At 40.9% G+C, this 15439-nt stretch overlaps 1 protein-coding gene across 5 annotated transcripts in view; it reads left to right on the forward strand.

Moving 5' to 3' along the window:
- The window catches only part of AP2B1 (adaptor related protein complex 2 subunit beta 1), a 115493-nt gene that overhangs the window by 93304 nt on the left and 6750 nt on the right, over positions 1 to 15439 (forward strand). For all 5 annotated transcript variants that reach the window (XM_045525501.1, XM_045525502.1, XM_045525505.1 and 2 more), the window contains 3 exons: positions 3653 to 3737; positions 5159 to 5245; positions 12965 to 13119. In XM_045525501.1, the coding sequence (XP_045381457.1) occupies positions 3653 to 3737; positions 5159 to 5245; positions 12965 to 13119 (327 nt within the window). The remainder of the gene's footprint in view (positions 1 to 3652; positions 3738 to 5158; positions 5246 to 12964; positions 13120 to 15439) is intronic.

The raw sequence follows: 15439 nt of genomic DNA on the forward strand, positions 1-15439 counted from the left end.
TCTGAGAAATTTCAAGCTTGAACTGAACCTTAAGGTTAAATATAGGTATTTTCCAGACAGTCAAAGCTTAAAGAGAAGAATATATTAAGTGGAAAGAACAACATGTAAAAAAGGAACAGAGCTGTGAATTGCATTGGTTCGGGAACAAGAAGTAATAATTCTGATGGTGGTTGAAGTTAAGGAAATAGGCTGGAGAGGTAGGCAGGAGTCAGATCCAAGAGGGCCATATATTCTTGAAATGAACACACTTCTAGCCATGAGTAAAAATTTGAGAGCTGCAAAATACAGAATTTGAGAAGCTAATGAAAAAGAGATGAAATGCTTCCTCCATCGGGTACCCTGTGTAGGAGATAATTTGCCAAGCACAGTAGCAAAAAGAACCATTAAGCTAACAATTTGCCAATAAGCCTTTTTAAAAATCTCGTCTGATCTCTTTTTAGCATAACAGTATTACTGCACTTGAGCATGTGTAAAATTTCAGATAAGTCTAATGTGGTTATCCTTAATTATGAAAAATTCTAAGTTAAAAGGTAAAACAGGAGATGGTGAAAGCAGAGGGAATTTTTCTTTGTTGAACAAACACTTGTTATAGTACTTATTGTGAGTCAGGCACAGTTCTCTGTGCTTTGCAAATATTAACTCATTATTCTCATAACAACCCATGAATTGAGTACTGTTGTAATTTCCATTTTACAGACAGGAAACTGTCAGAATTAGAATTTAAAATCAGGTGTTCTAACTCCCAAGTCCATGCTCTGAACTGCTGCTTCTGGTGTGGGTGTCCCAGCTTCTCAGAGAATTATTCTGGAGCAGAAGTCTCAGGGTAGTCCTCAGAGTGTCCCAAAACTCCTGAAATTGTATGTTCAAAAAATTGCACGTACATTTTTTAGCAAGAGAATTGATGGCTTTCATCTGTTTGTCAAAAGGGACTACAGGGCAGAACAGTTTAGTACCACTGATCTAGAGGAGTGTTTCATGTCCTTTCCATTGGTAAAGAGCTCCTGTTGGCATAATGAGTCCCCCAGAAGAACGAGATATTTACAAGCCCAATGAGACTTCTTAGATAACATCCTTCTAAATTAATTGCTTATCTGGCTGATCTTCCTGGGAACTTTTTCCCAAATAGCCCAGGTCCCAGATTTAAAGATTATAATTCTTTTATGTTGGGGAGGGTGAGGGGGACTGGAGTCTGTTTTGAACTCCTGAGCTCAAGGGATCCTCCTGCCTCAGCCTCCCAAATACTTGGGATATAGGTGCATGCCACCACACCCGGCTTATTTTTTTATTTTTTGTAGAGACAGGGTCTCACTATTGCCCTGGCTATTCTTGAACTACTGGCCTCAAGTGATCCTCCCACCTCAGCCTCCCAGAGTGCTGGGATTATAGATGTGAGCCACCACAACTAGCCCTGATATAAGTCTTTGGTTAAGAACTACTAATATTATCCTCCATAGGACAAGGATTCTATTTTCTGTATCTTTCCTTATATCTCAAGTGCTTGAGATGTAATAAACATTAATGTTTGGATGAGTAGCACATTGTGGGATATCACTGCTTTATATTCAAAGATGAGGGTGGGCACAGTGGCTCACACCTGGAATTCTAGCAGTTTGGAAGGCCAAGGCAGGAGGATCACTTGAGGCCAGGAATTCAAGACCAGCCTGGGCAATATAGTGAGACCCTGTCTCTACAAAAGATTTTTTTTTTTTTTTTTAATTAGCCGGGCATGGTGGAACATGCCTGTAGTCCCAGCTACTTGGAGGCTGAGGCAGGAGGATCACTTGAGCCCAGGAATTCAAGGCTACAGTGAGCTGCGATTGCACTATTGCACTCTAGCACTGTAGCCTGGGCAACAGAGTGGGACTCTGTCTGTTAAACACACACACACACACACACACACACACACACACACACACACAGATGATATTAATAGTATTAATAATAATAATCACATTTCACATTGAGACCTTTATGTGACCTACCACTAGCTTATATCCATCACCCCAGTTTTCACTCCTAAATGTCCTTACAGAGCCTGACACTGTCTCAAGATCTTGGTGCCCTTTTTTGACGTAAGAGTTCTCCTTCTCTCTAATTCATCTGCAGAGGAATCAGAAAATACCTCTTTCCCAGAAGCCCATAACTGACATGAATCTTTGAAAGTAGTGCTCTAGTACATCTTAATATCTTAAGTCCATTTTTCTAGCATTAGTTACTCTGCTTAAATTCACGAGACTCAAGTTTTTTGAGAATCCTGCTATGTCAGCATTTTGGGCATCAGGGTATGTGATATAGGTCAGAAACTCGTAGGCTTCATATTTGACAGGTTAAAAGCAAGTAATTGGATGGGATCTCCTGGGAGAGAGAACAGAAAGACTGTGTCAGGTAGACATAACCAAACAATCATGGAGGAGAAAATAAAGGTATTATTTAAAGTCAGGAAGATAAGTTGATAATAAATGTAAAAAGACTAGAAGTGCTTCAGAAAGAGGATATTTGGAGCTCATAGCCAGAGTTTTGATGAAAGCGTAAGTAGGCTATCAAAGTGTAGACATTTGCCATAAAAGTCAGGGAGGAAGAATAGTGGTTCTAGACAAGCACTTTTTTTTCTTTTATCTTTTTAGAGCAGAAAGAGAAAGAAATAGGTATAGTTACTGATCATAGAACTTGCCCAGAGAAATGTTTTCCTGCAGTGCCAAGAGCATAGATAGGAAAGGCACTAGTGACAGAAACCAGTGGGAGGTGGTAGTTTAGAGCACTTCTCCTCCTACTCTCTCTCCTTACAGTATATGGGTCTTGGAATCTGCGGCAGTGGAATCTGCCTATTCCTGAATGTATACACCAATCAGTGTTGCCCTGAATGAAAGTACTTATTGTAGCTTTTTAAAAAACAGCGTGCTCTGAATTAAACAGACCATGGTACGGTCACAGTGTACAAGTTGTATTATGAGAAGAAAACTCATTTCTTTGCTTACTTAAAGGTTTTTCATTCTTACAGTCATCAGGTTTACCAGTGTTTGACCCAACAAGCTTTTTCCAACCATAGGATCTAGGAAATAAGGTTTTATAAAAAGAAACAACTTTAAAACTTTAAAAGGAAGGTAAGAGGCAGTCTGTCAGTAGTTACTGTGAGGAAAAAAAAAATTTAAGGTTCAGAGTCAGTCAAGTTTGAGTTTGAATCCTAATTCTTCTGTGTACTAGCTATGTGACCCTGGATATTAATGCTTAGTCTTTCTCAACCTCAGTTGACCTTATCCGTAAAAAGAGAGAGAGGAATAATAACTACTTTGTTTGGGATAGTTATAATGAGAATTAGAATAATATCATTAGTGGGTACTTAGTAAGTGGTAGCAGCTACTGTTAATCATAAAAACAAAAAAATAACTCAATAGATTACTCTGGGCACAGAAGTTGTGCCTTGAAGACAGACCTTCTGGAGAGAGGTAGAATTGCAGGTTGTTACATTTGTATGACAGTGGAGTAAGGAAGAGTGTGCTTTGCAGTATATGGGTTGGTATGTCTTCATTTGGGGAGGCCTGCACTGACTGGAAGAGGAAGGAATTAAGGACCTATATTTCTAGACATGTAACTGTTCTAACTCCTTCCTGGCTTCCCATGATGCCCTCATTTTCCCTTGTTGCTTTCCTGGCAGGTGGCTGTAAAAAACAATATTGATGTCTTCTACTTCAGCTGCCTCATCCCACTCAATGTACTTTTTGTAGAAGATGGCAAAATGGGTAAGTACATCCCGTCCTGTCCTTCTGCCCAATATACCTTTGCCCTTCCTCTGAATGTCAGCAGAGCATACCCCTAGAAGTACAGGTTATTTTGAAGTTAAAAAAATGGGGTAAGGCAAAGGAAAAGAAATCATTTTATCAAAAAGACACTTGTTCTTGAATGTTTATCACAGGACTATTTACAGTTAATTGCAAAGATAGGAAATCAACCTAAGTGCCCATCAACACATGAGTGGTAAAGAAAAATGTGTGTGTGTGTGTCATGGAGTACGACTCAGCCATAAAAAAGAATGAAGTAATGTCATTTGCAGCCACTTGGATGGAACTGGAGACCATTATCCTAAGTGAAGTACCTCAGGAATGGAATAACAAACACCGCGTGTTCTTGCTAATAAGTGGGAGCTAAATGATGGGTACACATGGGCATAAGAAGACATAAAGGACATCGGAAACGAAGAAGCAGGAAGGTGGGGGGAGGGGAGAGATTGAAACTTAACTATTGGGTTACTGTCCTGGTGGCAGGCACACTGAAAGCCCTGACTTCAGCATTATAGAGTATATCCCTGTAACAAAAACTTTGTACTCCCTTAATATTTTGGGGAAAAAAAGAAAGGCAAAGGATATTCTAAAGTTCTTCGTAATTGCTCATTATTCATTCACCTGAGTCATGATTGTTCTTGCTCTGCCATTGATCTCTAAATCATAATGCCCATTATCTGAATAATCCAGTCACCCCAGGATATAGAAGAAGAGGTTTGGGGGCAGGTAGATGTGGATTTGAACCTAGCTGTGCCATTAATCTTTGTGTGTCCGCAGGCAGGGTGCTTTCTGAGTTTCGGTTTCCAAGTTTACAAAGTGTGAATAGTTTTTATAATGACTTAATGAGATAATACATGTAAATGTAGCCCTTTACTAAGTTTATACTGCCTCGTGGTAAGAATTCAGGGATTAGTAATAAACCATCAGTACTCCCCATGTGGCTATTGACATTTCACTCTTCCCTTACTTGTGAAATCACCATCTAATAAAATTGGCTTATATTGGCACATATGAAATTGTGTTTACACTTAATTGATTTGAATTTCACAATAGCTCTTTGGGTAGCCAGGACAGATGTAATTATATGTGAAGAAATTAAGGCTCAAAAAACTTATCCAGAGTCACCCAAAAGGAAAACAGAGGAGCCAAAACAAAATCCTAGATGTAAACTCTTTTCTAAGGTATCTTAGTGCTACTGGTGAGGGATTAATTGACCCTGGAGTAAAGCACTTCCGCATAGCTAAGAATTGGCTCCAGTCCCAGGCTGCTGCTAGCTGTACTGCAAGAGCCAGCATGCTAAAGGAGAAGTGGTGCAAAGCACCAGAAATCGGAATACTGACAGATTGTGCACATCCGTCCTTCCTCTCTGTTTCCCCATACAGAGCGCCAGGTCTTCCTTGCAACATGGAAGGATATTCCCAATGAAAATGAACTTCAGTTTCAGATTAAAGAATGTCATTTAAATGCTGGTAAGTAATAATTCTAAATCTCATTTTCATCTAAGTAAATCAAGTTAGATATTTGAAATTTTTATCTTTCCTTTCATTACCTCTTTTTTCCGTATCTACCATGTTTCTAGTGGTTATGTGGTAGATTATTACTTTTGGAAACTTCAGTTTAAAAACTTGGTGTTTGTTTTGGCTTGGTTTGGTTTTGTTGTTCTTGTTGTTGTTTTGTTTTTTTTTTTTGAGACAGAGCCTCTGTTGCCTGGGCTGGAGTGCCATGGTGTCAGCCTAGCTCACAGCAGCCTCAAACTCCTGGGCTCAAGCGATCCTCCTGCCTCAGCCTCCCGAGTAGCTGGGACTACAGGCATGTGCCACCATGCCTGGCTAACTTTTTCTATATATTTTTAGTTGTCCAGCTAATTTCTTTCTATTTTTTTTAGTAGAGACGGGGTCTCGCTGTTGCTCAGGCTGGTCTCGAACTCCTGAGCTCAAACGATCCACCTGCCTCAGCCTCCCAGAGTGCTAGGATTACAGGAGTGAGCCACCGCACCTGGTTTTGGTTTTTTGAGACAGACTCTTGCTCTGTTGCCCCAGCAAGAGTGCAATGGCATCATCATAGCACACTGCAACCTCAAACTCCTGGCTTCAAATGATCCTCCTGCCTCAGCCTCTGGAATAGCTGGGACTACAGGTACATGCCACCACGCCCGGCTAATTTTTCTATTAGTTGTAGAGACAGGGTCTCGCTGTTGCTCAGGCTGGTCTCAAACTCCTGACCTCAAGCAATCCTCCCACCTCGGCCTCCCAAAGTGCTAGGATTACAGGTGTGAGCCACCACGCCTAGCCAAAAACTTGATATGTTTTGATGTAGATGCTTTATTACTTAAAAGCTAACAGATTGGGCTGGACACAGTGGCTCACGCCTGTAATCCCAGCACTCTGGGAGGCCGAGGCGGGTGGATTGTTTGAGCTCAGGAGTTCAAGACCAGCCTGAGCAATAGCGAGACCCCGTCTCTGCTAAAAAATAGAAAGAAATTAGCTGGACAACTAAAAATATATAGAAAAAATTAGCCGGGCATGGTGGCGCATGCCGGTAGTCCCAGCTACTTGGGAGGCTGAGGCAGAAGGATTGCTTGAGCCAAGGAGTTTGAGGTTGCTGTGAGCTAGGCTGATGCCACAGTACTCTAGTCAGGGTGACAGAGCGGGACTCTGCCTCAAAAAAAAAAAAAGCTAACAGATTTAAGAAACAGACTAGAGTTGATCTATCTACCCAATTCTTCAGTAGTTGAAGATGTATTAGTCACGTTACTTAAACATCCTAAGTATCTGAGCTGGGTGTGGGGACTCATGCCTGTAATCCTAGCACTTTGGGAGACCAAGGTAGGAGGATCACTTGAGGCCAGGAGTTTGAGACCAGCCTGGGCAACAGAGCAAGACTGTTTCTCTACAAAACACTTTTAAAAATAGCCAGGTGTGGTGGTGTGCATTAATAGTCTCAGGAGGCTGGCTCAGGAGGATCACTTGAGCCCAGGAGTTCGAGACTGCAATGAGCTATGATCAGGCCACTGCACTCCAGCCAGGTGACAGAGCAAGACCCTGTCTCTTTAAAAAAAAAAAAAAAAATCCCAAGTGTCAAATAACTGAAGCGACACTTGGGAATACACATTCTCCTAAAAAGTGAAAGGACTATTTCTTCTTTTAGATCAATCTTTGATACTGGAGGGAGGGTAGCTTTCTTTCTGTAATTCTGTATTTATAGTCCTGTGTTTATAATTAAATAATGATCACAGTGGGTTAAAGCCTAGTTGATGACCTTTTTCTTCACTGCCTCTGTCAGCTTTATTATGATGATTCTAACCTCTTTAACCACCATTTAAAAGCCTCAGACCCTTTTGTAGTTAATTTTATTACTATAATGGAACATAAAAGGGATATCCCAAGAGGAGAAGCAGGAGCAGCTATCAGTCCCATAGGGCTTTGGTTTCCCTGAAGTATTCCTTAGGAGCAGAAGAAGCTCTAAGCTATTCAGTCCTGCCTTTTTTTCTAGTCAGAATCAGTTTCTCTTTCGCTGTCTCTCTCTGTTAATATAAGGCTTTATAAGTTTAAGTGCAAGTGAGCCTTGGTGCCTCCATACATTGGTGTTTCTCATAAGGGGTTTTTAGCACATGGCCATCCTCCCATTGCAGCTGGAGCCTCGCTTTGAGGGAAAGAGGTAATATGTCACTACAGAAAAGGGGGAAAAAAACCACTGCCGCCTCATTCCAACTTTTCATTTTTAATTTTAGTTTTATATGTATTGTAATGATCTTCTATGTTCAGATGAATCTTTTCTTACAAGGCTTTTGAAACCCAGCAGGATAGTGATCAGCTTCTTCCTGTGATACCTCTTTTAAATGTGATGATTCTATAGGCTCTTTCTGAGACATTCAGGAGGCTGAAATCCTGCTTGAACCCTCAGAAATAAAAGACAGACAGACTGGCATCTTTGCACATAGAAAAACTTCAGAGAGGCCTTTGCCTCTGATAGTGACTGTCTAACGTCTCTTGAGCCCTTGGGGAGTTGTTTGAGGGAGAGTCTTCTATAATTTCCATCATAATAAGTAGATAGTTGATTCTCCTTATTGTGTGCCATACTCTAAGTAGATGATACTGTCACCTGTCCCTCTCATTGAGGCTCAGTGGTTAGTTACCGGAACTGGTAACTCAGTGAGTACAGGAGGTTGGGCAGCTTTCCACAGTATAAGCTGTTCTTCAGCAAGCCTTCAGGTGCCGAATCCACAGTGGCTGGTGGTAAGAACCAGAGTAGATCCTGTTAGAGAAGCAGCCTCTATACCCAGCTTGGAAGAGACCAGCCCCCTGGTTATAGTCACCTTCATGGTAGTTAATCCAGTGGCAACATTTCAAATAATATGTTCCTGAGAACACTTGCCCACTCGGAAAAAAAAGGGGGGGTTCTGTAGTCAATTAAAGTTGAAATATACAACATATGATATGCCTGTCTTAGAAGTCACCATTGCACATTAGGACACCAAAAGCTCTGAGAAGTCCTACATTGAAGAATCCCATTTAACTCAGTGTTAATGGAATTTATTTGACCATAGAATTTAAAATCACAAAATACTTATTATTAACATCCTGTGGACCACCAACGTTCCTTGAACGTCATCTGGGAAACTCTGGCCTATAGAGAGCAAGAGATAGACCAGAGTAATTGGAAAGCAGGTTTGGTTTCAGATGTGTCTAGTATGAAAGGGACATGCTTTTTCATAAAAGAAAGTGGAAGTTTGGGTGACAAAGGACTTTAGTCTGACCTGCCAAAATAAAGAAAGAAAAGATCCCCCTGCTTCCAGATTGGAGTTTTGAACTCTCATTGCACCTTGGTGTATGTTTGTGATCTTGCCAAATAGGAAATGTCTGGCCTTTCTCCCAGTGGGGCTGTGTCCTCTGATGTAGTTTCTCAGAGCAAATTCAGTTTTGATCAATTCTGCCATGGCCTCATGCCAGTCCCTCCTGTCTTAGGTGCTCCAAATAGAAATGAATCAGATTTCTAATGACAGACCGCTCTGTGGCTGCATAGCACATGGAACATAGGGAAAAACAGCCACTTCATTTTCTTCAGGAGCCCAAGGTCATCATTTTCCCACACTAAATCACTGCTACTCCTGCGAGACTATTTCCTGCAACTAACCCTTTCCAGTTCTTCCTTTGACTTCACCTCGAGGTCTGGAGTGCCCTGGCCTTTACATTTCTTTCCAGTCTTGAGAACTGTATTAACACGACTGCTTCCAGGTTTAGTGCCTTCTGATTCAACACTCTGGGTCTAGCTGAGAGCTAAAAATACCATTCTTTCCAGCTGATCTGCCCTAATCACAATAGCACCAACACTTTAAATAGCTTCTCTGTGCTAGCATAGACATTTGACAGATGGAGTCAGCACTCTGAAGGCTTCGGGAAGTCACGGGCTTAAAGGACTTACCAGCCTAGCATTGAGCTTTTACTTTTGCACTTTAATCTCTTTCTAGAGAAGAAAGAAGAAACTCTCTTCCCAAATCTTAATAATTAATCAGATCTTAATAGAAAAGTATATAGGATGGTGTGCTTATGGTGCCACTAGTTGTACAAGAACTAGCAAATGTTAGAAAGGTACTAATGGGTTTTCTAGCACTGATCATTTCTGTGGGCATCAAGAGATCTGTATGAATCGTTTTGCATCTTACCATTACAGCATTTGGGGTTAGTATATGTCTGGGACTACTAACTTAAGTAGATAAGTAGTAGTTGCATCTCCAGTCATATCCAGAAAGGAATCTTTGCTCCAAGCAATTCTGTAAAATGTATTGTTAGTTGTTTATTATATTCTGAAAAGCTCAGATACACGATGTATCTATTTTCACCAGTTAGATACTGTAGTGAAAGACGAAAATGTCTGGTGGCATGGGGACTAGGCGAGGGTGAGTTCTATTTCTTTGTTTTGTTGTGACTCTCCCTGTCCTTTGGAACATTTCAGAAATGGAAACTCTTTCCCAGCCAACACCTAACTATAGTTTGTTTGCTCAAATGGTAAAAAGTGTTCTTTTCAGCAGTCATTTGGTTTTGAACTTACTAATGAATACCACAACAGGGCTCCCACATGCATATTTTCCCATTTCCACTCTCTAACATGAGTACCTTCTCCAAAAAGTGTTTTTTTCAGCAGTCATTTGGTTTTGAACTTACTAATGAATACCACAACAGGGCTCCCACATGCATATTCTCCCATTTCCACTGTCTAACATGAGTACCTTCTCCACCATTATTGCTGCCAGATGAGGTGTGACCTTAGCTTAACATAGAAAGATGAAGGAAGGAAAATCATGCCCATACTTTCTAAGAGTTCTGGCTCTAGACCCAAAAAGCCAAATTTATAGAAGAATACAGATAAACCAGAAGAAATCACATCTTGAAGCAAGTTATAACAGCATTTGATTTTTTTTTTTTTTTTTAAACTCTCTGCTCTGGGGAGATCTCAGTGTCTTACGCCTCAGGTGATATCATCACCACAAACTGAAACAATTAAAATCACCTTCTCATTCTCAAAGTCAGGCAACTGCAGGATTCTGTTGTGTTTCCCAGTTCAGATGTGTTTTAAAAAACAAAGAACTGTGATGTCTTGTCAAGAATTCTGTTCTAGTCTGTCTGGGGAGCTTCCTTATGTCTGGCTCCCATGGTCATTTTTAATCAGTACGTTTAGCAGAGTCTGATTACTCTGCAATCTATAAATCCTCAAACTTAATCCAATTATCTAAAATGTATAAAAACTGATTCGCACATACTAATGTTATAGAACACTCCCTCTATTCAGTCTTCTGGTAAAAGTCACAGTACAGCCATTCAGTAGGAGCAGAGCCAGGTTCCTGGCCAAGATGCTTCCAGATGTATTAAAGTTACATACATTCAACTAGCTTATTCTTCCTGGCTGTTTGCCATGTTTTCTAATTCTGGAATGGGAGAGAGAGAGAGTGTGTGTGTGTCTGTGTGTGTGTCTGTGTGTGTGTTAGTGTTAGCCTGTCATCTCCTACATAGCTGGTGAAATAATCATGAGAAGTCTATAGGAATCTGGGCTTTGCTATATTTATAGTCTAGACCATGTTTGTACCTATGCAACAAGGTGGCTCTTCAAGAAAGGTTCCTTATTGTGTGTTTTGTTTTCCTGGGAAATGGACAAGAGCCTTGAAAGTTGGGAATGGCTTTTACAACTTAAAGCAAGCCCCTATAAAGGCAGTCCTGTCAAAAGGCATTAGCCAAACTCCAGCTGGTGATGTTGCGTAGCAACCCAGTCAGAGCTGCAAGAGCCCTTCACTGTGGGAACCAAGGTGACAGTCAGAACTGCCTGACTCCCCACAAGGTGATTAAAAAGCATATTGAGGCCCCTCATTCAGCAGTGTCGCATATAACTACCCTGAGATACATGTTTTGGCTCCTCAAGTAGAGCCATTTGTTAAGTTTCTATTCTGCTTGGTGTTAATGAAAACTTTGGAAACAAAAAGGGGAAAATTAAGTAATAACCAAGTATAGTAAAAATGTTTCACGAAGTGGGGGCCTTAGTGCCTCCTCCCCGAGCTGTCATTGATTTGAATGTGGAAGAAAGACATCAGGACAAGAACTACCTACCTCTAAAAGTAGCTCACATATAGGCCGGGCACAGTGGCTCACGCCTGTAATCTTAGCACTTGGGAGGCCGAGGCGGGTGGATTGTTTGAGTTCAGGGGTTCGAGACCAGCCTGAGCAAGAGCGAGACCCCCGTCTCTACTAAAAACAGAAAGAGATTATCTGGACAACTAAAAATATATATAGAAAAAATTAGTCGGGCATGGTGGTGCATGCCTGTAGTCCCAGCTACTCGGGAGGCTGAGGCAGAAGGATTGCTTAAGCCCAGGAGTTTGAGGTTGCTGTGAGCTAGGCTGACACCACGGCACTCTAGCCCAGGCAACAGAGTGAGACTCTGTCTCAAAAAAAAAAAAAAAAAGTAGCTCACATCTAAGTGGATGGGTTTTAATGTCTATGCCATTATGTAAATATTGGCATCTCCAACATCTCTTGGAGGCTTATTCAACAGATATTAATCCCAGGTACGTGTTGTGTCCCAGATACTGTGGGAAGCACAGTGATGAAAACCTCCAGGATCCCCATGCTCAGAGAGTTTACCATTTAGGAGGGTAGAGAGACCATCCATCATAGCAACCTTTTCCTAAAGAGCACAATAGAATATGACAGATTTTTATGTGGGGAGAATTTAGTTCCTGAAGTAGGCGTGAGTAGTTTGAATTCTCATTAGAAATGAATATAATAGTCAACAAAGCAGCAGTGTTTATCATCTCTATTCTTAAAGTTTCTCTGATGCCGCAACATCTCACAAAGAGGGAAAATTGATCTTTAATTCCGGAACATCATGTCTTTTTGATGCTGTAGTCACAAGGAAGAGCCGAAACACCAACCTGTTCTTACTCTGAGTTGCTGACTAGGAAGGCTTCCATCATGACCAGCAACTGGGATTTCGGGGCCTAGCACAGTCACTTTTGTACAACTTCAGTCTTTTCTGAAAGTCTTTGGTTGAAGCAGTTTGTTTCATTATTATTTTGGAGGAGCGTTTCCCTAAAGGCTTCAGAAATCATTTGCCTGCTTTTATTTAAAAAATCTTAAACATCTAGGTTAATAAATTTGACTTGCAGTTGACTTCTGCAACTCTGTGCCCTTTTCTGATCCTGACAGTTGAGGCTGAAGTGGCTCACAGTGAAGTAGTAGTGACCTGGGAAGTATTGCTATGGATGTGATGATCATCAGTCTGTGCGTCCCCATTGATCTGGGACCAGCATTCCAGAAGTGAATACCAACACAACAGTCACTGTGGCACACTATTTCTGTCTTTGTCCTCTTTAGAGCTTTTTTAGCTATCTAGCACATGCTGAGATTACCAGCTCCTTAGGCCCACCTATTTCATAATCTGCACAGGTAACTCTTACACTAATGCATAGTTGTACCTTAATCTGTTTTCTGTCCTGAAATCTGATAGGCAGGCACTTCATGAGCTTGTTCCTCACCTTATGCTATTTTTTTGTGGGAGAAGGGCTTTCTGAAAGGTATACATGTGCACATGGCGGTACTTATCAGGGAACTTGAGCACATGTGGCTCATAAGGATGTCAGAAGAGAGTATGCACTTGTTTGAGATTTTAACTCAAGTTGGATTTTGAATCTGTATTTCTAGACACTGTTTCCAGCAAGTTGCAAAACAACAATGTTTATACTATTGCCAAGAGGAATGTGGAAGGGCAGGACATGCTGTACCAATCTCTGAAGCTCACTAATGGCATTTGGATTTTGGCTGAGCTACGTATCCAGCCAGGAAACCCCAATTATACGGTAAGGCCCTTCTCACAATGGGTAAGATGGATTAGAGGAGGGAGGTAAGAGCCCTTTCCTTTTTTCTTAGCACCCTGGAAATACCTGGAGGGAGGTCCTTCAGACCTGAGATATGCGAAACAAACAGTCCATGAAGAAGTCCCCACTTACCTCTGGGGAAGACCTGCTGTCTGCAGTGCCTGCCCGATCCCACAGTCACGGTGCCTCTGGCAGCAGTGATTTCTTCAAATCCATCCCTCCCCCTGGAACATATAAAATTGCTAACAAAACTTGGCAACTTCATCCTCAATATCAGTTAATATTTATCTACCATACCTGTGCATGTGGTACTATGACAAGCTACTGAGAGGATTGTTTACATAGCTAATTTCAAGAAGACCTTTCCTGCTTTTGGTGTTTGTGACCTAAGGATATCATAAACACATGAGCCCTTTTTTTTAGCAGCATTGTATGAAGTGGAATGTTTGTTGTGAAAGGTAAGGCAAAATGGAACACACCTTTGGCAGCCTGTAAGGGGACTTTAGTTTGGAAAACTTTTTTCAGTGTGACACTGAACTGCTGTAAAACTTTTGGCTATACTTTACAGGGCAGAAGCAGTTGCTTTGTTAAACAGTGAAGATTGAGACCTGAGCACAGGGCATTTGTTTGCTGGTGGAAAATGTGGTTGCCTGATAGGGTGCTGCTTTGTCACCTGCATTTTGAAAAGCAAAAGAAAAGCCCTTGGGATGGGGTTTTTATAGGCTGTTTGATTCTGAGGAAGCTGAGTAGTCAGTAGATTAAGGGAGCCTTTTAGCCATTTAGCTGAAAAAAGCCTATGACCCCATTCCTTAATTTTGACAGCTAAGTCTGTTTTCACTAGCATATATCAAGGGAGTAGTACCACCCAGAACTGAAAATTCTTGGTGTTTTCCTCACTAGTTCTCTCACCTGAAGTAAGTTGGAATAGCATGTGTGTGCGTGAGTCCTATCAAGTTAAATGCCCGAGCATTTGTGAGCTGGGGAACTTCAGGCTCCTCCCTCTTTCCTCCTCTTCCACCAATCTTTTGTCTTTTTTGAGGGGAGAGTTACCTACCCTGTTAATTATCTTGAGTTCCCCAAGAAAGGAAAACCCCTCTGTGCTGTTCCTGGAGGGACAGGTTTTCACTATAAAATCAAGGTCTTGCAGAAAGAGTCTATGTAGCCACGCACACTGGTATGTGCCTGGTAATCCCAGCTACTTGGGAGGCTGAAGCAGGAGGATTGCTTGAGCCCAGGAGTTTCAGAACAGCCTGGGCAGCATAGCAAGACCCCATTTCAATTTTATTTTTAAAAAGGGGAAAAAACAACTCCATTTACTTCCCTAGAAATTTGCTAGAAGTTTATATATATGTGTGTGTTTGTATTTACCATCCATTATTTTATTGTATACATTCTTCCATGCCAGCTAGGTTAAAGAAGCGTGATTTACCCCCAGGTTGCAGATAAGGAAACCATGGCTAAGAATGATTAGTGACTTGTTCAAAACCACATAATTTGTCGGTAGGTGAGTTGTGTTTAGAACTCACGTATTTCTTGACACTTCCTACACCGTATTATTTATTTTGAGAAAGGCCTTTTAATATCACTATCTTACACATAGTTTGTAAAAATGTTTTACAACATTTTATTTTGAAATTATTGAAGACTTACAAGTTTTTAAAGTGGAACATAGAGTTCCTATGTATCTTTCACCCAGTTTGCCCCATTAATACAGTTTCAAAACTAGGAAATAGGTATTGGTACAATACAATCAACTAAACTATAGACCTTACTCAGATTTCACCAGTTTTTACATTCCTTTTTTTGTTTTTGATTGGTTGGTGTGTAGTACTGTGAAATCTTATCACATGTATTGTTTTTTATAACCACTACCACAGTGTGGACACACTGTTGCATCACCACAAAAAAAAAAAAAGTCCCTCTTGCTATCCCTTTATCCCTATAAAGTTAGACTCCCACCCTAGCCCTAACCTCAGGCAGCTACTTTAATTATGGCATTTAGAATGTTATATAAATTAAATTCATATACTATATAACCTTTTGAGATTGTTTTTTGTGCTCAGCATAATACCCTTGACATCCTTCCAAGTTGTTACATGTATCCATAGTTTGTTCTTTTTATGACCAAATATAATAGTACACGGTATACATGTACTACTGTTTCTCCATTCACCCTTTAGAGGGCATATCCCTAGTCTCCCATGGTTTTTTAAAAAAATTTATTTTGAGGTAATTGTAGGTTCACATGCAGTTATAAGAAATTATACAGTGAGCTCTTCCCACAGGCAGCCTGAGGTGATCT

The sequence above is a fragment of the Lemur catta genome, chromosome 15 (assembly GCF_020740605.2).
Source record: "Lemur catta isolate mLemCat1 chromosome 15, mLemCat1.pri, whole genome shotgun sequence".
Classification (NCBI taxonomy): Eukaryota; Metazoa; Chordata; class Mammalia; order Primates; family Lemuridae; genus Lemur; species Lemur catta.